Source organism: Salarias fasciatus, chromosome 22 (assembly GCF_902148845.1).
Source record: "Salarias fasciatus chromosome 22, fSalaFa1.1, whole genome shotgun sequence".
NCBI classification, from domain to species: domain Eukaryota; kingdom Metazoa; phylum Chordata; class Actinopteri; order Blenniiformes; family Blenniidae; genus Salarias; species Salarias fasciatus.
In genome coordinates, this window is record NC_043765.1 from 7,072,704 (window position 1) to 7,098,684 (window position 25,981).

Below are 25,981 nucleotides of genomic sequence, written 5' to 3' on the forward strand. Positions count from 1 at the left end.
GATAAGTGTCACCTCACCTGTCATGTTCATCTCCATATTCAGTATTTATACAGTCAGGAGGACATCTGTCTCTTCCTGCATCGCAAAGACTGAAGGAAGGAGGAGCGAGTGGAGTTTAAAGCTGTTTTAAGAGAAGACTCGATCAAGCATGAATTCTTTAGAAAACATGTCAGAGTAGATTTATGATCACCATCAGCTTTGAAAACAAGATTAGTTTCCCGAGACTTTCACTTTTTTCTCTCCTTTTGCTTTACTAATCCCCACGTCTGTGATGGCAGTGAAGGGTGTCTTTCTTTCATTGTTCGTCCGGGTGTTGCTGCATTCATTTCACACTGGCATGTTGTTTTCTATTTAAGCTTCTGACATGCAGTGGTTTCTACTCACTCCGTCCCAGGAAAGTATTTCTGTCTGAGACTCAAAAAAAGCTCTTTCATCCTCAGAATGCAGTGGTTGGTTTTCGTCATCCTTCCAGTTCATCCTGCTAGACCTGATTTCAAATCTTTTTGACACCAGAAATATGCTTTTGTTGCCTGAAATAAACACAAAAAATCCTCAATCTGTATTAAAATATACACATATTTTGCTTTGCATGGGTCTATTAGTCAAATGTATGCCACAGTATCTTTCTTATAGTGACGATATCTGACTTATTTTCACTGAACCAACTTTTTTTTAACTGATTCTTGAATTGATGAAGGCAACTCGCACTAAAACAATAAAGTTATGAGTGTCATTCTTGGATTGCACATGTTTTCAAAACTTCAAATGCACGGATAGTCATTGTTCACTGTCATTAAAAAGAAGTGAAATTAGTTCTTAGCTAAAACTTAGAGCCCAAAAGAGCCCAATAATGCCCAAACCTGCACAGACAGCACTGTAATATTCCATCAGCCGTGTTCCTCTGATTTATAGTTTGATCCAAATGATTAGAAATATTTTCCGTTTGGTATGAATATAGGATTTCATCTAAATGAGCCTCGTTCACATTTCGTCAGTGGAGTTCAGAAATCAGTCGGGTTAACAAGCCGGTTCAGCAGCAAACTGAGTGATGAATTTCATGAATGAATGAATGAAATGAAATGAATATCATTTCAAGGCAAAGAAAATGTGTTTATAGGGCACAAGGAAGTCCACAGTGCTTTACAGAGAAAATACATTAAAGAAAGGTGATTAAACAATCTTAACATTTAGAGATTCTCTCTCACTTTTCTTTTTTGATTTCTGTTTTTTTTTTCTCTCGTGAGCGACACTTGACGTGAGATAACTTCAAATTACAGCGAAAGCATGACAACGCCTTTTTTCCTCCTGATGCTTTATCTGAACTTTACTGTAAAACACAAGGCGGTCACCGTTGACTTTTCGTTTGCATGGTCTGTTGCATTTGTCCTGCCGAACATTTCGGTCCACACACTCGTCTCACAGGTTCAGTTTAAGTGGTAAAGCGATTTTGGCCTGAGGGCTTTTTAAGCTCCACCAATTTTACACGTTTCCTCTTCCAAACTGCTTCTTATGTAATTCTTGACCAACATTTCTCTCACACTGATGTAGAAAACAATGAAAGCAGAGCTGGTTTCCCTGCAGAAGGAACAGACGAAGAGTAAAGGTAGAACACTCAGCAGCCAGGGCCACCATGTGGTGAAATACCAGATTTAGTTTGCTGATGTTAAAACTGTTTTATGCTGTTTTTTTGTCAACAAGGTCTCTTGAAAAAACAACCTGAAGTCTGGAAGAAAGAGATAAAAAACCTGAAAACGCAGCTGCTGAGCCGCAGTCCGATATGTGACTATGTGAAGAACGACCCAAAGGCTGTGTAAGTCTGGAAAGATCAAACCACGAGAGAAAGACTGAGTTTAAAACTGTGTTGATGGTGTGATTGTGTCTTTCAGGGAGCTGTGTGGCTACAAACAAAGCAAACTCTGAAGAGGACGTTTCACACTGAGACTGTATCTGGGCGTGTTTCCAGGTTTCTTAGTAATGATTGTTACGGATGAAATAAACTTCTTGGGTCTAAAGTTAAAAACAGACAAGCTCAGTTCGTCTGAGAACACCTTGTTTGAAACCATCATCTTAAATCCTGTTAGATAAGTGTCACATTTTTCCATAAATATTTTTCAGCAGTAAAACCTGCTGTGATGCTATATCTGACATCTAGTTCAGTGACACTTCAGGCATTCTTGATTCTTCAGGAATAGAAGTTTTTTTCTGTCAGTTCAGCAGGTTTTATGAGTACTCAGAAGGAAACATGAGAGGAAACCTTTACTTTGTGTTCTCCAGTCTCTTGTTGTGACTGGAAACGTGGAAACTGTCCTGTTGTGCCAAGAAGAAACAAAACCTGCCTCTCACCTCAACCGCTCGTCTGAATAATTTGTGTTGTTTAATATGTACAAAAGCCAGAGTGTTAAAATTGGACAGTCGTCCTGCTTACTCCAGTGGACAATGTGCCAGTTTTCTCTCAGATGCCTCAAATAAATAGGTTTTCTGGGTTTATTTCCAGTTTTTGCTTGAGGTATCTTGGCGTTGTTTGAAATTTTCAGGGAAAAGGGAAGAATTGTTCTCATTTTATGTGATTTTATGCTTATTTTGTTAAATGAAAAATGAACAGTTCTGGGAATTTTTCAACCAGTTACTCGTTGGTATCATGAGGTAGTTGCAGCTCAAGTGTCATCTTCCAATTCTAAATTTTAAGTGATTTAATCTCCCATCCCGCAGTTAGTTCAGAGACTGAACCCTGACTTGTCCTGTCTCCATAGGTATATGAGTGTATTGGTGAATTTTAACATATTTTGTAATTGCACAAGTGTTAGAGCAATACAGTGATTTACCACTGTCTATCTTATAAAACCAAATATACATTTCTTTTGACAGTCCTCTCATCTTAAAGAGCCTCAGATTATGACATGTTTTGCATTTTAAAAATTAAGGTAACCGTTGAGTCATTTTGACATCCGAAACCAGAGAGGAACAAGCTGAAGACATGACCCAGTGAGGCTCAAATGTACCTGTAACTGTGCGTGAGCAGGGGATTTGCCACTTCAGAGAGTTCGTGGCCGACAGCAGTGAAATTTGATGCACGCCGAGTGGCTGTCGAGTGACCTGGTCACACAGCAGAAAACACTCCAATCTCTGTTCTCCCCTAAACACTATTATTGGCATCAGCTCTTAAAGTGTTGTGGGAAACTTCATGTAAAAAAAGGACAATTTCTACATTTTAGAAAGTGGAAACTTAATCTGTTTGACATACTTGAGAAGTTCCCTGAATTATTAAACTACTCACCCTTTAGGCAAAACTCAGTGAACCAAGTCCAATTTAGTTTGTAGTGGCAGAAAAAGTTTTTTTTTTCTAAAATTCTACATTTAGTTTGAATGTTGTATAACTTGTTGGTGTGTGATCTTCCATTGGAAGTAACTGCTGGCACTTGGATAACAATACACTGTAATATCTACTACATTATACACTACATCTACAAATCCACATCTTTTAATTATGGATGAAAACCAGAGTAGTTGAAACTCGCATGTGCACAGGAAGAACATGCAAACATTGAATTAATTTATTAAATGTATTATTAGCCAAAAAACAGATATATCCTTGTTGTCAGGCAGTGTCTGTTGTTGCTTAAATGTGCTGTGGACATACAGTTCAATCCATTTTTAACTGCTTCACTGTTAGGTGATCACACATACGCACAGAGACACACACACACGCACACGCGCGCGCACGCACGCACACACACGCACGCACACGCACACATGCACACAATGCCATAGCTTTAAAAGTTGCAGATGCATTTTTCTCCTCAAATAAATAACTTTGGAGCATTTTTGAGTAAAAGAGGTGTTTATATGGTCTTTTTATTTACCTGATTTTTTGCGCAGTGTGTTAGACATGCAAGCAAATATGTGAGAAAGAAAGCAGTTTGTTGGGTCAAAGCATGTAAAATCCACCTGAGCGTTTGAATTTGCAGGTGTTTTTCAGGGGTGTTTTCCACATAAATTATGATGCAAAGCTGTGCGTAAAGTTGCTGTTTTTTGTTTGTTTTTTTCATCAAACAACAGTTGATAATATAATAATTAGTAGAAATAGCACTGATCTGTAATCCAGTTAGGTGTAAATGCGTAATTCGTGGTGTTTTGTGTTTCTGCTGACTCGGATCATCCCCGTCTGGAGCAACATGACCTGCGGCTCAGCGGAGGAGCGGGGCGGAGGGGAGGCTGTTTCCACCACTGAGAGGAGGTGGAGGTGGAGGAGGAGAGGGGAGAGTGGAAACAGCAGTGCCAACAAGCCGATTATTGAAGGCCACTGAGCCCTCTTTGTCAATTTGTGTCCGTCCACTCATTCACACGGGAGGAGGAAGAGCCGATCTCCTCTCCGTTGGTTCATTTTTGCGTAAAAGACGCATTTTTTTATGGAATATGGCAACTTTTTTAAACGGATATGGACTGCTACCATGAAAACTAAGAAGAAAGTTGTTTAACTTTTGGGAACTTGTGTTTGTGGAGAATAAGACGAATTGGGACTTATCATTTTTGTGCGGAATTCACAGTTTTGCGCAATTTGGTAAAGTTGTGCATCTTTGTTTATTCGGTGTTATTACTTTTTGTAACATTTTAAGTTTAATTTAAAAGAAGAAAAATCATTTTCGCTAAACTTTTTTAAGCTAAACTTTTCAGCTAGATTTTAAAAAAAGAAGAAAAAAAAAACTCGCGTTATTTTTATTTTATTTTTACGCGCAAGGTGTGAAAATGACCAGCCCCTGCAGGAGCGTGGAGGAGCAGAAAGGCATCAGTGAAAGTCCCGCTCACAAACCGGAGACGCCTCGGTTCCGCAGCTGGAGCAGCCTCCGGTTCTCCCGGTGGAGGAGCGGCTCTGGGAGGACCACCCCGCCGACCACCCCCTCGCCAAAGTCGGACAAGAGGAGCGACGTGTCGCGGACGCTCTTCTCCCTGGTGAAGACGCACAATGACGACTACACGGCGGACCCCGACGGCCTGCTGGACAGCAACAGGGAGGGCGAGGGGGACGCGGAGGAGGCGCCCCAGGACCAGGCCACCTACTTCCAGAAGCAGTTCGGCTCCATGCTGCAGCCCGGGGTCAACAAGTTCTCCCTGCGCATGTTCGGCAGCCACAAAGGGGTCGCTGCGGAACAGGAGAGGGTCAAGAGCTTCGGAGTGTGGATCATTCATCCATACAGTGACTTCAGGTAAAGATGGGATGAATTATGGCTTAATCTCATCATGTTTGTGCAAAGGTTTGATTAAAAAATGCAACATTTAAAGTTTTATCCACCATAAAATTTCTAATTTCTATTGTTATCATCCAGTAACTTCAGTTTTGTGGTTAGGTTTTTTTTTTTTAAATCCCTCAGCCATTGTGTCCCCACCAAGTTTTCTCCAAGGACAGAGTACAGGACAGCAGCTGATGTCATGGTTCGTAGCACATGATAAGGAGATGAAGGGATCTGATTAGTGATACAGTATATAGGGCCAGATCATCTGGATTAATGATACCACTCCCCTGTGACTCCTTTCTTCCTTCCTCATGAGGGCACAACTATACACCAACTGATCCCAGTCACCCAGGCCATCCACACTATTCAAAATTAATAGCTTCCAGTAGTTTCTCAGTATAGACTAGCTTTGTATTCTGTGTCCATTCAGTATTTGTTGCTGAAGTACATCCTGAAAGTCTTTTCAAAGCAATTTGAATCCTCTTTTAATAGCATCAAATTTAAACAATTTCCAGCCATCAGGCCTGCAACACAGAGAGGATCAACCCGTGCACGGGGATTATTGCCTATAAGAATCCGCATAATTCCCATCTTGCTCTATTATGCAACAATAGACGGACAGCTGAGAGAGGGATTACAGAGGGCCTGCTCTCCTTATGCTCCAACTTCCTATCTGAAATGACATGAGGCAGACCAGCACGTTCAGAGTCAAATTCTTTGTTTCTGTATTCAGTTTGAAACAGCTGGTTATTAGGCAGTCAAAACTTTTCAAGAGTGTCCTCGCAGTCACATTGTTGGGCAGTTATAAGGTTTACAGATGTGTACGAACAGATAAAACATGGATTAGAAAGTATCCGTACATGAAATGCACTGAGGATGATGAATTATCTGATTTTTCACGTGCTGTGTTGTTTGTGTTTGTCCTTCTCTCTGCCCTCTGCCTCCTCACACACTGTCTCCAGCCTGACAGCTCAGGCAGGGAACGACCTCCTGAGAGCTTTTAGAAGCTTTCTTACTTCTAAAAGTAGTTTGATGTGGCAGTCCTTCAAATAGTTGTAAAAGTGTTAAATTCTTCATCTTAAAAGCAGTTATGAGATAGTCTGTCCTGCTTTAAGAAGTGTAAAGTAGGCTCGCGTCAATGATTGAAATGCTTTAAAGCTATGTTTCTATTTCTGTCACGTGTGACGTTAAGTCTAAAAGGTTTTAATGCGGCAGATTTCATCCAGCCTCTCTTTCTCACACGCTGGTGCTAAACGCACACAGGTCGGCCGTAATGCTTTCCAGAGTCTTTCAGTTATTAGCAGCCTGCGACCACTAATCTGCTGCAACATGAGAAGTGATGATTAGTAGTCATGTAAACCGGTGCGTGTGTGTGCCGGCAGGACACGGACGCGAGCGATGGATGGGCGGATAAACCTGAACGACAATCAGTCAGCCCATCAATCAGTTCTGTGTCCGTGCCTCCATTAGCCAGGGAAGCGGGTCGCTTTTCTCACAGGCCTCACAGTGCCGCCGCTGGAGGGTGACGGTAATCAAAAACAGTCTGGTTCGTGTTCGGTTCCCCGGCCGCTGTGAGGAAAGAGTGACCGAAAGACCCGAAGTGATTGACACTTGATGGAAACAGTCTGTCAGGAAACTGAAACCGTGCAGACGCGCTGTTGGACGAGACACTGGAGCCCTGGGGGGAAATGAGACGTGTATGACATGAAGATGAGCGCGAGCAGCTCGCTTCAACACGCTGCCAACCACACAGCACAGGCCGGACATTTCCAGACGCCGCGCAGCTTTCTTTTCTTCGCTCCCTTTTCATAGTATATCGAGCCTGACCAGGCGGGCGGCGTACATTTTTAATGAGAGGGGTTCCTCTTGTGACAGGAGCTGTGATGAGAGTAAGGCTCAGGCTGAAGTGGGTCACTCCCTCTGCACGGCGCTGACCCCCTGATTGGATGACTCCACCTGCCCTCGGTGGATGTTTCAGACTCTGCAGACCCCATTCAGACCTGCTGTTGACACACAATCCAGGTCCACGTATGACGTCTGGATCGGGTTCAGCGCATGCAGCTGCAAAGCCTCACAGACAGCAGAGTGGGAAGCATCTGGATCTGACTCCTTCACTGAGAGACGACTCTCAGCCGGAGGTGAATCCAGTTCACGCAGGGTGACACATCCTTGATAAAAAAAAACTCGGCCCAGTTAGTCAAAAAACATCACGTGTTGTTAATTTAATCTGCCAGACTACAGGTTACAAGAACAGCTGGTGAGAGAGGACTCTGAAAAAAACAATCAGTGAAATCCCTTCTTAAAACTCTTTCATAGACTTATCATGTTGTTCTTTTAATATGACTCCCAACTCAGAGTTTATTTTCTTCCTTTTTTAATTCCGTCATTTTTACATTCATAACTTTGTATTTTGTTTAGCTTAATGTAGATTGTGCTTATTTCTTTCCAGTTTAAGGTTTAGTTAGTCGTCACTATGTTGATAGCTTGTTTGTTATTGTTAAAATTAACAACTGATAATTGGACATGATTATTAACGATCTGGTTCAACAGAAAGTTTTGACTTTGACTGTTGTAGTCAGGTCTATAAACCTCGCTTTTACAGTGCACATAATGTTTAGTTAGCTCCTCATTGATGTGAGAATAAAGCCTCTTCATTCAGTGAATGCTCTACACATGAACCAGTCAGTCAATGCATATAAACCACATCTTCCTTTAAGAATTTAAAACATTATTGTTCCTTTTTCATTGATTCACTCCAATTGTTTAGTTTTATCATGATTTGTTTGGCTGTTTCAGTCAGTTATGTGAACTCAAAGGTTGCTTGCTTGGTCTCAGAAATGAGAGTAGCCTCTTTCCATTATGTATTAGTGGAATGATTGTACATCCTTTTTAGCTACCAGCACATCTCCGTCTGAGGAATTAGGTTATTATTATATCAAATACCCTATTATATTCCTGTTAACTCAACTGTGACATTTTTAAGTTTATGATTTCTTTTAAATCCATGTTGGTAAAATAATCCACATAGTAATATCGACTGTGCATCGGATTAAATCTTGACCTTGAGGGGGAATTCAGGCTCAGAGAGTGAGTGAGTTCACTGATAAGTCCATTGAAAAGGGTTTTTGACATTGACTGTTTGTCTGCTATGTAAACTCTGCTATAAAAGTGGATGGGGACAGATTGGTTGGATGGTGTAAATACTTGTGTATCCTGATGCAAATGATGTCCACCGGCAAATTGAAACATGGGGTTCAAAATAGTGATGGTCAAAGTGCAAACTCATTTATTGGACTGGTTGTCAATATAAAGATCCAGTGCATGTGGTTATGAGAGTAAATTGGCCATTTCCTGACTCATAAACATCAGAGTAACTTCACTCTACTCTCTCTATAATGTGTTTTATATACATCAGGCAGTCGTTGAATGAATTCACATCTGCGTTTAGCAGCACATCTCCCTTCACTGAATGAAGTTATGAGATCAGACGAGGAGCTTCATGTCTGCTGCAGGTGTAAGACTTTTAATCCTGCTGAACATCTGTGTTACATCAGCAGTAAAAGCATTTAGAGAAAACACAGCTGGACCAAATGGCCAGCGGGGGCAAACACTCACACGAAACTTAAATAGGGGGGCACTTGCATAACAGTAAGGAAAAAACACTTTTGGCTCATTTTTTGTAGTCCATTAACAAAACCTGTACAGTCCTCCAAGCTGGAAGTCATGCAAAATATTAAATATGGATCTCATAGACCCACTACTTCATTTACTGATGCTTTGCAACATATTTTTATATATGAAGTAAGTTATTTGTTCAATTTTCACATTACTTTTGTCTTGCCAAAATCTGGCAGTCCTTTCTGTGTTCATTGAATGATCAACCTTTATTCAGTGAAACAAATTTATCTTAGTATACGAAACATCATTTGGGAGAGTTTCAGCTTTCATATGAGCCTTTTCTAAAACCAATGGATTCATTAATAGTCAGGGTATAAGCTGTTGTTTCTACACAATGCTTTTGTCAGGGACTGTAAAGCATCTAAATGAGTTTGTGTTCTGCTTCTTTACTGTGTTTTCTTTCTTCCTGTTTTTGTACGTTCACTTTTGTGTGACCGGTGTTTTGAAATTGCAACCGGAAGCAACTTATTAATCTGTTTAAGCACAAGTTCACCATGAAAATCAGGTTTACTGCAGGATTCATGTTGCATGTCAATAAATCTTTAATGTCCGCTGATGTTTCATTCAGCTTTAGAGAGTCTGAACAGCTCCTCATGTCAGCTGTGTTGGCAGATCAAAGACATTTGTTTGTTGCTGTGATTGAAGAGTGTGTGTGACTGTCTGTCTCTCCGCCTTGTGATGGAATGTACCTTGCCAGGTGCCTTCACCCAGCGCTGTGGGGGATTAATGAATGGATGAATCATCCTCCTCCTTCTGCTCCGTCCAGGTTCTACTGGGACATCGTGATGCTCCTGCTGATGATGAGTAACTTGGTCATCTTGCCGTGGGGAATCACCTTCTTCGAGGACCAGAACACGATGCCCTGGATCACCTTCAACGTCCTGTCCGACACGCTCTTCCTCATGGACCTGGTGTTTAACTTCCGTACGGGAATCTTAGGGGAGGACAGCCACATCATCCTGGATCCCAAGGAGATCCGAATGCATTACCTGCGCACCTGGTTCCTGGTGGACTTCGTCTCCTCCATCCCCGTCGACTACATCTTCCTCATCGTGGACCTGGAGTCCCGGCACGAGTCGTCCGACGTGTACCGCACCGCCCGGGCTCTCCGCATCGTCCGGTTCACCAAGATCCTCAGCCTGCTGCGGCTCCTCCGGCTGTCCCGCCTCATCCGATACATTCACCAGTGGGAGGAGGTAACGGCGGAGGAGGGAGGAGATCCACAGACGCGCAGGTCGGAAATATAACCATGGATGTTTTTCTCTTTTTTCCAACACTCAGATTTTCCACATGACCTACGACCTGGCCAGTGCCGTGGTGCGAATCGTCAACCTGATCGGCATGATGCTGCTGCTGTGCCACTGGGACGGCTGTTTGACCTTCATGGTGCCGATGCTGCAGGACTTTCCTCCAGACTGCTGGGTGTCCAAAAACAACATGGTGGTGAGTCCACCTTCAGATTACAGTGAGACATAACATAAAACACACTCCTACTGAAATCAGGTGGGGCTTGCCAATAATACACACAGTTACACACATCACAGGATGTACTGAGCTTTATCAAGTACGTAACTACTGGCATAAGGCACCATTTCACAGAACACTTTTCTTAAGAAGTTTTGATTCTTTCCTTATTTTGCTGTGTATTTCCCAAACACCTTTCACTCCATGTTGCACTGAGTATGATTGTAAACAAAAATCTTGAATTTTGAATCTAGGCTTGAATGCACTCAAGAAAGTATGTCCAAACTTGCAAAACATAGTTTGTTGTCAGACTTTATGTAACTCTGAATTCAAGCCAAGAAAAAAAATCTTCCATCATTTCATATCCATAAGCTTGAAATCCAATCCTTTTTGCAGTGAGTGCGTGAACCTCACACTCATTTTATATACAGTAAGAGTGTGTTAAATCCAGAGTCACCCACAAGCAGACTTTAAAATAATCCACAGCATGAATTCAAACTGTGAAGTGTAAGATTATGTTACGTACACACTTGATTTACTAAACACCGCACGGGATCATAGTGCCACAATGAAAACATATAAACTTAATTCTAGTTTTTTCACATTTCTTAGGAGTCTCAACATATTCTGTTTAAATCCAACCTTAAATTAAATGATAGAAAGCAAATGGTCAAATATAGTTATTGCTGTTTTCTTTAAAAAGGCAGTGTTCAGTCTTTAAGCAGGTCTATAATAACAGACTTATATCAGATTTGACAGATATGTGAGTTTATCGTCTCTATTCAAAGTGTCATATCATCTTATTCTGTGTATTTCTTCACCACTCCTCCTCAGAACGATACGTGGCACATCCAGTACTCGTACGCCCTCTTCATGGCCATGAGCCACATGTTGTGCATCGGATACGGCGCCCACCCCCCGGAGGGCATGACTGACGTCTGGCTCACCATGATCAGCATGGTGGTGGGGGCCACCTGCTACGCCATGTTCCTCGGTCACGCCACCAACCTTGTCCAGTCCTTGGACGCGTCGCATCGCCAGTATCAAGAGAAGGTGATCATCTGTTCTCGGGCTTTAAAACTTGAACGAACTTCCCCACTTTTGACCCACGGCCTGGCTCGCTCTGCGGACAGTGTGTCCCGGGAGCCTCACGTGGACGCTAATGTGATTCCAGCTTGCAGATTTAATATGATAGTCATGTTTTTATATCATAGGCTTGCTTACTTGCCTCGTTCGTGGAAATTGTGCCAAATGTCTAGAGAATACGTGTATTATCTAATGGATTTTGCGGCCTCACTGTGACCCTCTCCGGGGGATTTTCACAAGATAAAGCAGGAGCAGATAATAGACAAATGGCGGCACCTTTGTTTTGAATGACTGCTGGCTAATGCCCATTACAAATGAGTTTGTAATCCACTTAAAACAATAGAAAAAAAAAAAAATCCCACACAGCTGATAGAACGAATGTGTAATTATTGTGCTCGGCATAATTCACCAAACACATGGTGCAAAATGTGACTAATTGTGACAGCTGACAGGCATCCTGCAGAATTTCAGCTGGTTCCTCAATCCCTGTGTGTTTTCTACACTTTTTTTTTTTTACAGTACAAGCAAGTGGAGCAGTACATGTCGTTTCATAAACTGCCCGCAGACGTCAGGCAGAGGATCCACGATTACTACGAGCAGCGGTTCCAGGGCAAGATGTTCGATGAGGACAGCATTTTTGGAGAGCTGAGCGATCCGCTCAAAGAGGTGCGTCGCTCATAAACTTTCCCCGCAGGTTTTTCTCACGGACAGCACAGCCAAACACATCAGTCTCATTGATCAGGAACCTGAAAGAATTACAAGCCTGCAAAGCACAACATGTTTTGTTTAGCTGTTTATCTGAAAAAATAGGATTTTTTTTTTTTAAACTGTAGTCTGTAATCTGTTAAATTACAGTTTTGAAACAAAAAAGGCTCTTCAGACCCTAAACTACAACTAAAAACAATTGATTTGATACAGTTTGGAATTTTTTTTCATTTTATTTCACAAGAACACTCCACAATTTCCTTTTCCTTTTAATCTAAGCTAACCTTTTTCTTCTTTTATTTTAATCTTAAAGCTAATCTCTCTGGTGTTTGGACTGTTGTTTACCAAAATAAATAGAACAGCTGTTGCTCTGAACTCATGACAACAATGATTAATCTGTCAAGTAAAGATTAGATGCGGTCTTAAGTGTGTTTTCTACATCAAGCTACTCACAGAACATAAGATTAATTAAATTAACATAAAATTATGAATAAGAACAGCACACAACTCTGACAATGTTTCAACTCCAGTTTATTAAATATGACAGAACTTACAGTACATTTATTCAACTATGATGAACTTAGTGAACATGCACACATCCCTGTCCTCATAATATGTTAACTTAATTTATATAAAGAGTTAAAATACAGATTTCTCAGCAATAATCAAAAGATCTCTATTTATATATTATTGCTTCTTCCCCCTCCATGCAGGAGATCGTCAGCTATAACTGTCGCGGGCTGGTGGCCAACATGCCGCTGTTCGCCAACACGGACCCTCACTTTGTGACGGTGATCCTGACCAAGCTGCGCTTCGAGGTCTTCCAGCCCGGAGACCTGGTGATCCGAGAGGGAACGCTGGGACGGAAGATGTACTTCATCCAGCACGGCACCGTCACCGTCATCCCGCGCGGCAGTAAGGAGATCAGGCTCAGTGATGGAGCCTACTTCGGAGGTAAATCCACGAAGCAGGAAGGAGGTTTCGATGGATCGTTTGAGAAATATAGAAATCTCCTCACGCTTACCTTCACTTCACTGCAGATTTAGTTGGTCAGTGTTGTGTTGTCCACAGTTTTGCGTGTTGTGTTGAAAATTCACACTTATTTAATTTGGTATCATATTTTTTTATAGCAAAAGATTAATTTTCAATAACAAATTATGTTTTAATTTTCTTTAAGTAGTTGTTTCTAATTACTATTCATGGAGATTTGTTTGTGATTATCTAACACTTTTCATTAACTTTACTGCCTGTGGGAGCTGTGGAGGATTGTTTTTCATCCTGTCTGAAACCAACAGAGATGATTTAAAAAAACTAGCTTTTGTTAGAAAGTCGTGAACGTGAAGAGGCTTTTAACACACATGCAAAATGTCAATATTAAATCAGTAAACTAGTATTCTTTAGCAGTCAAAGGTTGACTAAAATGGTTATAAAGTTACGTAAGCATTGGTGGATAAAATAATCTGTTCTTTCTTCTTTTTCACCAAACATTTTAGAAATCAGCTACTAACCCTCGTAGCAACAGAGGCTGCAGGTTATTGTTGATATCAGAGTTAGAATTAAACATATCCAGACATTCATAGTTCAGTAAATCAGGTCTATCTCAGTCAAAGCGCATATCTCATGTGCATTGTGGAAATTATATTATTTAATTATATTATTTAATTTTTATATTAAATAACAACATGACAAATTAGAGCATACAGAAGTAAAGTACAGAAATGCAGTTAAAATAGGAAGGTGCACACAAACACACACGTACACACACCAACAGAAACAAGCGTAAGTTGTAATTGGTCTGCTGTGTCACTCATTAAAACACAAGAGGAGCAATATGTACTCCGTCCTCTGTGTTTCAGAGATCTGCCTGCTGACTCAGGGCCGGCGGACGGCCTCGGTGAGGGCCGACACCTACTGCCGCCTGTACTCGCTGAGCGTGGACAGCTTCAACGAGGTGCTGGAGGAGCACCCTCTGATGAGGAGGGCGTTCGAGAGCGTGGCCGTGGACCGGCTGGACCGGGTCGCCCGAAGACCCAGTTATCAGCCTCCAGAGAACGAGGCCGACAACTAGAAAGCTCCAGGCGGACATGAGCAGCAGAGATATGACTTCTCACCTGAACTTTATGCAACAAAGAGATCTTAAATGAACTTGAAATGGAGACCTTCATCATGAATTATTAACTTATTATATTTGTACTTGAAAATACTTGACTGTCACTTTGTTTCTCTTTGGTACTTGAATCTATAAGAGCTGTTTTCATGTCAGTTTCAGATTTTTGTATATTATCCATGCTCCGTCCACTGAAATCCTATGAGAAACAGCACTTTCTCCCTATCTATCTTCTTGACCAAATTATATTTGTTTGTTCTGTTTTATTTTTTCCCCTCCAGCCTCACCGCTTGTTCCAGTCTAAATACATCTAAGGCCCTGCTTTCTTTCTAGGGATGTTTGTACGGATTTGATTGTGAATCTACTCCTTCCTGCAGGATGTTGAAAGCACACAGGAGCACCAGCTGGTGCTACACATCACACAGATTCCAGATTTAAATTATCCCTGAGATGTATGGTCTGCCTGAAGTGAGGGTTTAATGCCGGCGTTGGCAGACGATAAGCTGCAGTGACGTAATAGGCCCAACTGTACACAGAAAAGCTGCATACATGTACCGGTAGACACCGTTTTTAAAATTACGGTAACTTCCAATTCCCTTTAAGGATTATTTTTTTTATTAGAAAAAAAGATCTCATCAGCTGAAGGACGCATATGCAGTCTGTGATTTAGTCTCCAGTGTTCTCAGAGGTCATTTGTTTTTCTATGCATAAACTCAGTTGTTAGTTTTTCCGTAACCAGTTTTTCAGTATTCATTTTCAAAATCGAATGTAATTAATTAAAAAGCTTCATGATCTGAACTTTTTTCTTACCACAAGACCTTCAGTTTTCATTTATGAAGAGTTTATTACAGAGCAGAGACAAGATTTCAGGCAAATTATGTAAAAATAAATGTACATTTTTCATGACAGACTCATCGTACCAGGACAGGCAGAAGCATGCGAAATGATTCCACTATCTGATGCATTAAGTAGCCTGCCAACATTGAGAATCATTAATAATGGTATCTAATCACAGCTGTGCTTTTTAACAAATGATATATGAAAAAATAGGCAGCAAAATGTCTTTTTAGCTTTTTATTTCCTGCAGTTCATGAATTAAAGGGTCCATGAACAACAGTTTCATCCGTTTTGTTATTCCACAGATTTATTTACAGTGAAATCGATACAGCGTGTACATCTCTCAGGTGAATAAGCGTATTAATAAAGGTACATTTGATGCACTGACAAGATACAGCAGTTGTTAGAGTGCTGTACATCGTAGTATTCCCGTGAATGTGATCAATTTGTATTCAGTATTTATTTGCTTGGTTGCTTTGGTATTTAAGCTTTCCAGTGAATACCCTCAGATTGATTATGTTATGTAAATATTATTTTGATCCTTGATACACAATTATAAAATATGTATTTTTGCCTATGCAGTTGCTTCAGTGTTTCATTCAGTGTCATATTTACTGTGAGCACAGAAACACACTCACACCACTAATCAAACATCCATAAAGACAACATTCATGCTCTTTCAGCATTAATTATATTAGGAAAAGAAAGTCATTTTAATCTTCATTATTGTTATAAGGAATGAGTACGTTTTGAAGTGTACTTTTTAAACCACAATACTTTTCCGGGTAAATTGAACACAATATAAGACTATGATCCTTACTTCAACTTGATAATACACTTTTAGAGCTCTTTTCAATGTTCCCAATTTTTTAATTATATTATTTTACAGTTGTATTACACATGTAATATATGTATAATGCATCTTTTGGTGACATCTTGCATAGATATTTCACACCGAGTGACCTTTATGTAAGTGTAGACTGGTGTTATCAGAGAGTTTTTGAATAAATTAGAGCATTCTAAATGACAATGATGTAATGAAGGAGTTTTTGTAGAGAATGAGACATTTTACAGGACACTGAGATGTACGAACGACTTTTTGAATTTTGTTTGAATAAATTAGGGTTTTTTTAAAGGACACGGGGAAGTTATAGAATAGTTTTGAAGTAAATTTGATATTTCTGAAGGACACAATGACACAATCTGATTGTTTTTTCAAGTAGATTAAAACGTTTAGAGAAAACAATGATGTTAAGTATAATTTTTTTTTGTAATAAATGAGACCTTCTAAAGGACACTGTAAAGTTATAAAAGCGTGCTGTCATGAATGTGAGTTTATAAAAGACTAGAAGTTATGAAACGTGTTGTGTTTAAATGTTCCTCCGCAGCGCCGCAGCGGACGGACTCGGAACTGTATCCGGACCGGGCGCTCCGCTTCCGGTCTACCTCCGTTTCATAAAGTCGGAACGCAGACTGGAGGTAGGACGCGGCGATTGTTTGCTCACTGGTTTGTGCAGTTTGGCTCGTTTTAAAGCTTCGTTTGGTGTTATCTCACTGACTAAAAGGCGGTCAGTGTGTGAGATTTTTTAGGTGAAGCCGCTGTTTTTACTCTGCTTGCACAAGGTTAAGCGCTCAGTTAGCTTAGCACGCGGCTACATGGAGGTCAGTGTGTTTGTTTTAGCTATGGCGCTGACAGTGGAGCAAGCAGCCCAGATTTGTGGATTATTGTCCCTTTTCTTCATATATGTGCAGGTTTTAAGGTTTCGCCTCTGCTGCGTGAGGATCCATAGCATCTGTGTTTGTGCTCACCTTCGTTAGCTAACTGTCAGCTCCTGCTGACATAACGTCACATCACAGAAGCTACAATCTAATCCAGATTCTCACAAAAACCTCCTTTTAGCAGCATCAAAATGTGAGATTATAGTAAATCTAATGGAACAGTGAAAGTGAAGTATGTCATGTTGAATTTTTGAATCGCTTTGAACATTTTACATGTTAAATTTGTCCATTTCGCGATTTGTTTATGTGAATGTTTTCTGACCTACTGTAGTTCCCAGTGAAGACACAGTGAAAATCTTATGGGTGTCAACAAAATAGAACATTTTCCCCAACATGTGGGAAGTAGTTTTTCTAATGGATCATTGTAAAATAAGAAAGAATAACAAACAGAATAAATATAATCATTATTTCCTTTGACTCATCTTTGTGTTTTGGTGTTAAATCACAGATTATAGCTTTCAACCTATGAATAGATATTGATCATGGTCAAAATAATAAGCAGAGCCACTTTATTCTGGTCCATCCATCCACCCTCTTTATTGCTTCATCCTGTTCGGGGACACTGAAGCCAATCCCAGCTTGAACAGATCAGTTCATCTCAGGATCTCAAACACTCAGACAAATAACCATTCATGCTTAGGTGCAATTTATGATCACTGATTAACCTCACATGCATGTTTTTGGTTGGTGGGAGGAAACTGGAGTATCCGAAGGAAACACTTGCACACAAGAAAATCATGCAAAACTCTGCACAGAAAGGCCCAACCAGTATTTGCACTTCAACCTTCTCATGAGGCAAGACCACTTATCAGTGCTCACACAGGGGTGAAATATGAATAAAGACCTCAGTGAATAGAATACATGGGTAGAGCTGTTTTTTTTATATTGTAGGAAATAAGAAATCAGTTGAGATTAAGCATTTGACTGAAAAATGATAAACAAAAGAGTTGAAATTTAATAAAGCATCCATTCTGTTTTAAATTGAAGACTTTCAGTAACTTCATCTCCTGACATGTCAAAATGACAGTCTGGGCCTGTCATCTAAAAATAACAAGGACAGAAACTTGATCAAATTATACAATAAAAATCGTCTCACAATCTGATTCCACACTTCAGGATTTTATTGTTGTTGTTTTGTTTTTTCACTGATACTGCTGTGTGTAGAAAAAACTGATTTATTGACTGTGATTTATATGCAGATATGCAATAATGAGAATAATCCTATCTTCCTCTGTAAAGAATTAAAATTGGAATTAGGGTTCATGTTTTGGCCTCTTCTCCATGCAGGAACGATGCTGGCCTTGTCTCGCGCTGTGGTGAGCGGGGTGTCTCGTGCCCCGGCTGCTGTCAGTCAGGGTGCCGTGACCACGATGACCCGGTACAACAGCACGGCTCAGGTACCTTCATCACACGTTGGTAAAATGACATTTAAAACCATCTGAATGGCGACAACAGGAACAACTTTTTTTTTTTTTCCAGAGCGCTCCAAAGAAAACAACATTCGGCCCTCTGGCCGATCAGGATCGCATCTTTACAAACCTTTATGGCCGCCATGACTGGAGGTAACTCTACTCATTTTTCTCTCTTGTGCCTGTTAAATTTATTAAACGGTTAAATTAATTTTTGGAATATTTAACATTCGTCACTCATGTTTGTGCTTCAGGCTGAAGGGTGCGCTGAAGCGTGGCGACTGGTACAAAACTAAGGAGATACTTTTGAAGGGGGTGGACTGGATCCTGAATGAGATCAAGGTTTCTGGCCTGCGCGGGAGAGGTGGAGCTGGTTTCCCAACTGGCATGAAGTGGAGCTTCATGAACAAACCCAGTGACGGCCGGTCAGTCGACACACTGGCACACACTTCTCCGACCTTCAAGATGTTATTCTGTGTGAAGGCACAGAATTTTAGCCAATCTGTCGAGGCATGATAATCTCTCTCCTGTCAAACTGAAAGTTTCAGCATTTATTCACTCGTGTCTTTGTTTCTGTTTCAGCCCAAAGTATCTGGTGGTGAATGCAGACGAGGGAGAGCCGGGCACCTGTAAGGACAGAGAGATCATGAGGAACGACCCCCACAAGCTGGTGGAGGGCTGCCTGGTGGCCGGGAGGGCCATGGGAGCCCGTGCTGCTTATATCTACATCAGAGGAGAGTTTTACAACGAGTCGTCCAACCTGCAGGTGAACATGACTGACAGGGTTTTTACAGGATCGTCTTTTGAAATATTATACAGAAAGATTAACATATGAAGGCAAAGCATATATTGATGTGTTAACGCTGTGAAAAATATTTTGTAGCCTATAAATGTACTGTGTACATATCTACCTCTATTTCAGCATAATGTGAAATTGTGCAAGTTGAATGTTATATGATGTGGTTTTGCCCCCAGGTGGCGATCAATGAGGCCTATGCTGCTGGATTGATTGGAAGGGACGCCTGTGGCTCTGGTTATGACTTCGATGTGTTTGTGATGCGCGGTGCTGGCGCGTACATCTGCGGAGAGGAGACGGCTCTGATCGAGTCCCTGGAGGGAAAGCAGGGGAAGCCCCGTCTGAAGCCCCCGTTCCCTGCTGATGTGGGTGAGTTACTGCCGTCACGAGGGATTCCGTAACTCAGAGTGTTTTCTTCACCATAACACTGATTAGTATCACCGCCGGGCGTTTGTTTATCCCACTACAACAACGAGCATCTCCCTCATGCCAGTATTTCCTTCCTATGCTCTCTCTGTGAAGGTGTGTTTGGTTGCCCAACAACCGTTGCCAATGTGGAGACGGTATCCGTGGCGCCAACCATTTGTCGTCGCGGAGGCTCGTGGTTTCTGGGCTTTGGCAGAGAGAGAAACTCTGGCACGAAGCTCTTCAACATCTCGGGCCATGTTAACCACCCGTGCACCGTGGAGGAGGAGATGTCCGTCCCTCTGAAAGACCTCATCGAGAGACACGCAGGTAACGTTCGCAGTGATAAGGTGTTGGTTAAATAAAGTCCCTCTTGTAAAATCGGTGATGAGCGAGTGATCAGGGCTCGGACTGAAGGATTAAAACAGCTCAGAGTCAAACTGCGGGCAGTTTATTTTTCTCCACTTGATTGAAACAAACATCTGTCTGGCAGGTGGAGTGCGGGGCGGCTGGGATAACCTGCTGGCCGTAATCCCTGGCGGCTCCTCAACGCCGCTCATTCCCAAGAACGTGTGCGAGGAGGTGCTGATGGACTTTGACGGCCTCATCCAGGCCCAGACTGGCCTGGGCACCGCCGCCATCATCGTCATGGACAAATCAGTAAGTGTCTCACCCCTGAAAGCAGATTAAAGCATGTGCAGATTAAACAGGAAGACAGCTCTCTCATGGTTGGGTCTGTTGTTTTTTTGCAGACTGATATCATCAGAGCCATTGCTCGCCTGATTGAGTTCTACAAGCATGAGAGCTGTGGTCAGTGCACACCCTGCAGAGAAGGTAAGCACTGCTTCAGTGCATTCAGAGGTGATCTTTCTAAATTGAACATATAGCAAACTTAAAAAATCACTGGTTCATTTGTGCAGGAGTGGACTGGATGAACAACATGATGTGGCGTTTTGTGCGTGGCGATGCCCGCCCGGCAGAGATTGACATGATCTGGGAAATCAGCAAGCAGATTGAGGGACACACTATCTGTGCCCTGGGAGACGGTGCCGCATGGCCTGTACAGGTAAAGACTAGAACCGTTATTTGTCTCAATACTGAAACAAATCTCTACAGTATTTTGGCATCTGTGTCAAATTTTACATATAGTGTAAAAAATGAATATCCAACTTGTGCTTTGAAGGTTCTTCCTTATCTAGAAATTAACCAACCAACTGTGCATAAACCCACTTTTTTATTTTTAGTCTGTCTTCATATTCTGCTGTGATATTTGCTATTTGTATGCGTTGTGTTTACATATCGTCATGTTTTTTTTCCTGCTTTGCTCACACAAGATGACTCCTTTGTCTCCTCTGTGTTCTCAGGGACTGATCAGGCACTTCAGGCCTGTGATGGAAAGCAGGATTGCTGAATTCCAGCAGCAGCAGCAGGCCAGAGCTTAAACCACTACTTGTGCTCCTTAAACCCATCTTTCTGCCTCTCGAGCTCTTGACCCTGTGCTTGTGTCTTTCACATATTATTTAAAGAAAAAAGATAACGTGCCGTCTCATCACCTCATCATCAACTTTTGCATTGATGTGTCTGCCTTGTAGGGGGAAATTACTGAATAAAGTTCTATGAACCTTCAAGTGCTTGTGTCCTTTTTCACTCTGTCTTTGATTTATGAGTCACCTATAAAAATCATATTATTTTAAATCAGTCTTTTGAATGTACGTTTAGTTCTTTTTTTCAGTTGTGTTCCACTGATTGATTCCCTGCTGAGATTAAATGATAGTACAACAAGAAGGATGAATAATACTTATTTTGAATATGGATTTAATGTCCCATGGACCGGTTTTGAACAATTTTTGTAATATAGAAATTTTTCAGATGATTTTCACTTTCAAAAAATAGTTATGAGTTTCCCAAATTTACACTTAATAATTTATTAATTCATTTACATATGTATGTATATACACTTAAAGAATCCTGTGATCCAAAACACAATAACAGCAGACGTTTGTGCCAGTGAAGTCCCATAAAAATGAATCAGAAGTAAATAAAGTGTTTAGAAACCCTTTTCGTGTGGTATTTGCCCTGAAGGAGCGCTGCTCCTGTTAAACTCAGTGTAAACAAACGCAGTGGTACAGTCCACATCTGTGGTCCAGTCCTCACGGAACTCGCCTTCTTCTCGTAATCTCGCGATAACACGTGTCCCCGGTCACGTGACGAGAACAGCCGTTTCTTCGCGGCTTCATTCCGGTGGAACCGTCTGACGGTAGGGGAGCCGTCAGGAACTGTTTACGTCGGCTTCGGTCCAAAGCTGCAGTAATTCCGCACATTTATGGCGTCTGAAGCGCGCGAGCCCGACATTAACATGACAGAGAATGGTGTAGATGGAGAAAGTTGCTCTCTGTCTGAGCCTCTGGCTGTTTAACTATCAGCTACCCTCATCCCGTGTCAGCGGTGGGATCGGGCCTGTCGGCGTCTGTCATGTTTTGTTTAATTATTACATACGCTGTTGTCATCATTTTCTCCGGTTAATGTTGTCTTTTGGCGTTCATCCTCATTGCTTTCTGTGTTCCAGCTTCGTGCAGTAGAGTAGTGTTCAGCAGCATCAACATGGACATGGTGAAGATTGAGCAGGTGATTGTCGGAGGAGAGATGAAGCCCCCTCCTCCTCCTCCTCCTCCGGAGGTGAAGCCCGATCCTGTGGTCGCCCCTCTGCCGGCCTGTAAGATGACATTTCCTCTCGTCTTCAGTGCAAAGTCCCATTTCACAACTGCAGCCGTGCTTTCATGCGATGCAGCTGAGTACACAGCGTGTGTGAGTGGTTTCTGCAAACCAGCTGCTGTCCGACTGTTATGGATAAAATGGATCAGTGATTAGGAATCAGGAGATCGTGCCCAATCACCCAAAAACCCCTGACATAATCACAGACCCAAGAGTAAAGAAACAATGTATTTGTTACAGCACGTTTAATATTGGTGGACATACTTAGTATGTATGGTGTCCCCGTCCAATTTGCCAAATCTTATATGCCAATGTAAAACCGTTTATTATTATCATATTTAGTTGATTGGACGATTGATGGGATGAAATACATGAGGACTGGTAACTGTTGGCCTTTAGGAGTTAGGGTGTCTACAGGTGCACTTAATGAGGTCGAAGGTTATGGTTACTCTATTCACAGAACTAAGCATGAAACAACTTGTGTCATTCTGATGCAGATCAACATGAGAGTCTGCAGTGTTTTCAGTGTTTCATCACCTTCCGCAACTTGCAAGCCAAGGAGCGACACATCAGGAAGAGCCACCGGGATCAGTACAGACAGCACCTGATGCAGGTAGAGTTACGTTCAGACCGAGTTAAAAAGCAACAGTGTCAAACTTCATCTTCAGATTGATTTACCTTTACATCTAAATTCCTATTTAGTCTACTTTGTGTATGAGAAAGATGTGTGTGCTGTAAAAATGAGCGATGTTTTCAGGGCATTGGTATCCCGTGGTTAACAGTCTCATCTTTCTCCTCTGTCTGTTGTGCATTCAGTTGTCATTTGTACATGTCTCATTTTAGCTGAGAGTGTTGTGCAGTGAATGAGGTTGTTCTCATTAGTTTTCTTCTCATCTTTGTGCAGACAAATACTCTCTTCACCTGCTATAAGTGTGACAGATCCTTCAAATTCTCTGAAGAACTCAGGCAGCACCAGGTCACCCATAACACTGAGGAGAGGCCTTTCCGCTGCTCTTACTGCTTGGAAAACTTTGTCACCTATACTGATGTGAGAAAACAGTTTTTTTGCAAATCTGTCATGAAGTTAAAGTATTGATATTTTATTCCTTTTTGTTGTCTTGCAGTTGAACAAACACAGGCGACATGATTGCGTGGAACGAAAGTACCTCTGCAAAGACTGTGATATCTTATTCCCCACTGTTGCACGACTTCGCAACCATCGTACCGAAATACACGTCCGAGCCGCCGCGCTGGCACGAGACCTCGACGCGCACCGGTGCCACAAATGTAGCTGCAGTTTCCAGTCGGACGAAGCTCTCCAGCAGCACCTATTGAAATATGCAAACGATATGAACTGTGGCCGAAGACGCCGCAAAACAAAGCCTGAGGAGTTAGTGGGCACTAAAAAGATGAAGCAAGAAGAAGACGACGACGACGACGGCTCCCCGACTGAGGGGTGCTCCTCTGCAGAGATGCAGATTCCCTGCTCTGAGCCGGATTGTGAGCTTGTCTTCCCGTCCGTGGCAGCCCTGCGGGTCCACAAGAAGGAGGCCCACGGGTCCCTGCAGCGCAAGGCCGCCAGCGCCGAGTATTCTTGCCCTATTTGTGGAAAAAGCTTCGCAAGAGTGACCACACTGAAGGCTCATCAATGCACCCACACTGAGGGAGAAGAGGAAACGGCAAACAGATAATGCTGATTCCAGAAAAAATGACTTCGCTATCTTCCTGCAGTGTTCAGTTATATCATCGGAGAACATGTATGAAGATTTTTTTTTTTTCCTAAATGTGAATATTTCAGGGTGATGATGGGGATGAATGCAGCGCCAATGTATAAGGTTTTTTAAATTATATTTGCAATTGTGGATTAAAAGTGTTTACCCCTCTGTATAGAATTATCATCAATTTTCATTTAAAATGGTTTCACATTTCTTTTTGATGTCAGTGTATTGCCTCTATTCTGCTTTACTCTTTGTAGATTAAGTGTCTTCATTCTCCCTCAGCTGTGGGGATGATTTTGGTTTTGCTGCATCCTGCTATTTTTTGAAATTCAATATATTACAAAGCCACAGAGAATGTAAGCCTTCAACACAATAAAATGCTAAATCCAATAAATGGGTGCGTTTGCAAGATTGTCTTTAATGGGACTTCATTAATGTAGTGCTGTTTTTTTATCTTCACAAGAAAATCAAATGTCATTCAAATGTGATTAAATTTTAGCACTAAAAGGATGAAGTTTAGATGTTTTATTATCTGTAGCCTGTTATTTAACTGGCCTGAGAAGATTTTTTTAAGTAGAGGGATTGAAATTTCTGTAAAGCAAATTTTCAGTTTCAGTGTAAAATTTTAGTTGTAGAATTTTAAGGTCTTCTGAAATTTACAAAGTAATTTAAATCAGCTACTTTTTATATAATCACCTGATAAAAGTCAAAGTGAAAACTCATTTAATTATGTGTCAGTAGTATGTCAGTGACTCAATGCTTTTAATAGTTTACTTTGGATTTCACAGTTTGTGGATATTACCTTCAAAAGGAACACAGACAGAAAATTTTTATGTAATTAAATTTACCTTGGGTATTGGTCAAGCGTCTTTCTTTTCCAGATTAAACATCACAACTTAATTTTTCACACGGACACTGCTACCCCACAAAATACAAGGTGACACTGCACATCAAACATGACAAGTTCAGTCAGTGTTTGTATTCAGTGTTTCTTCACTCACCAGTTTGAGGAAAGTGTCACAAAGTTGTTGGCAAGAAAATGTATCATGAAATACATGGAAAACATAAGCATTGTGTATGAGAAACCCATACTGTCAAAGCAATATTAAACAAAGTAGAATTGACTGATTCCTTGACGAGCTTTTTAACACAGGCAGAAATCAAATGGCGACTGTAATTTTCTCTGATCAGTGTCACAACCGTCTTCCTCGATGATAATAATCATACCATCTTTGTTCCTTGTCTCTGACTGACTGCTTCTTTACAGCGATTCTACCCCCCACCACAAGAGGGCAGTGTGGAGAACAAATGATCAGAGAAAAGACTTCCAGAGATTTGATTTCAGAAGCCTCATGAAAATCTCACCACAGGTTCAACCATAGGTTTGGGTTCAACCAGATGAATCACTTTCAGTTTTTTTTTTAATAGAAGGTGGGTAAAATAAAATATCTACAGTTGTAGTTTAACTATACTGGGACATAATATCACAGAAAGCAAACCCTTACACTGATTTACACAAGATGTAAAGCAATATTCTTATCTTACATTATTATGATAGGGTTTTTGAACAAGGTACCCTTTGTTAGTTTGTTCGTTTTTTCTCTTCCATTTTTAAAATTGACTGAAAATAAAGCATTGGTAATTTGCCGGTTTTCCAGTTTCCAGCCAGAAAAATTGGCCCTAATATAATTATTGACTAATTATGGTTGTTGAATAAACTCAACAAACCATATAAAGCATTTGGCAAGTTTTTCCACTCATGAGAGGTAGACTAAAGAGTTCAAGCGTTTTCAAAGTTTTATTTGAGCCAATTTTGATTTTTGGTTTATTTTGAAATACTGTATCCTTGATTTCTTTTTATTAATTATTTATAACTTGGGGAAAATGGGGACAATTTAAATGTTCTGAAATACCAGGTACCATATTGTTTTAAATGAGTGCCCAATGAAAGGTATGCATTATGAATACTATGCATTACTAGTTTACAGAATTTATTACATTTTTTTTTAAAATTTGATATATGAAGGTAAATAATGCAGTTTCCATCATTTATCTAA

At 41.1% G+C, this 25,981-nt stretch overlaps 3 protein-coding genes across 3 annotated transcripts; all 3 read left to right on the forward strand.

Annotated features, from left to right (window-relative positions):
* Positions 1–4,743: 4,743 nt before the first annotated feature.
* hcn3 (hyperpolarization activated cyclic nucleotide-gated potassium channel 3) lies at positions 4,744–14,364 on the forward strand. Its single transcript, XM_030121021.1, has 7 exons — positions 4,744–5,201; positions 9,673–10,102; positions 10,188–10,349; positions 11,205–11,423; positions 11,976–12,122; positions 12,875–13,115; positions 14,018–14,364. The coding sequence occupies exons 1-7, from the start codon at positions 4,744–4,746 to the stop codon at positions 14,227–14,229; spliced, it is 1,869 nt and encodes a 622-aa protein (XP_029976881.1). The 3' UTR covers positions 14,230–14,364.
* Positions 14,365–16,517: 2,153 nt separating this feature from the next.
* On the forward strand, positions 16,518–21,116 carry ndufv1 (NADH:ubiquinone oxidoreductase core subunit V1). Its single transcript, XM_030120577.1, has 11 exons — positions 16,518–16,584; positions 18,172–18,281; positions 18,364–18,446; positions 18,548–18,718; positions 18,876–19,059; positions 19,269–19,458; positions 19,612–19,824; positions 19,988–20,154; positions 20,247–20,328; positions 20,415–20,560; positions 20,859–21,116. Exons 2-11 carry the CDS (start codon positions 18,177–18,179, stop codon positions 20,934–20,936), a joined length of 1,419 nt encoding a protein of 472 aa, XP_029976437.1. The 5' UTR covers positions 16,518–16,584; positions 18,172–18,176; the 3' UTR covers positions 20,937–21,116.
* Positions 21,117–21,710: 594 nt separating this feature from the next.
* Positions 21,711–24,359, forward strand: LOC115409410 (zinc finger protein 574-like). Its single transcript, XM_030120578.1, has 5 exons — positions 21,711–21,751; positions 22,061–22,207; positions 22,704–22,819; positions 23,111–23,254; positions 23,331–24,359. Exons 2-5 carry the CDS (start codon positions 22,096–22,098, stop codon positions 23,895–23,897), a joined length of 939 nt encoding a protein of 312 aa, XP_029976438.1. The 5' UTR covers positions 21,711–21,751; positions 22,061–22,095; the 3' UTR covers positions 23,898–24,359.
* Positions 24,360–25,981: the final 1,622 nt, after the last annotated feature.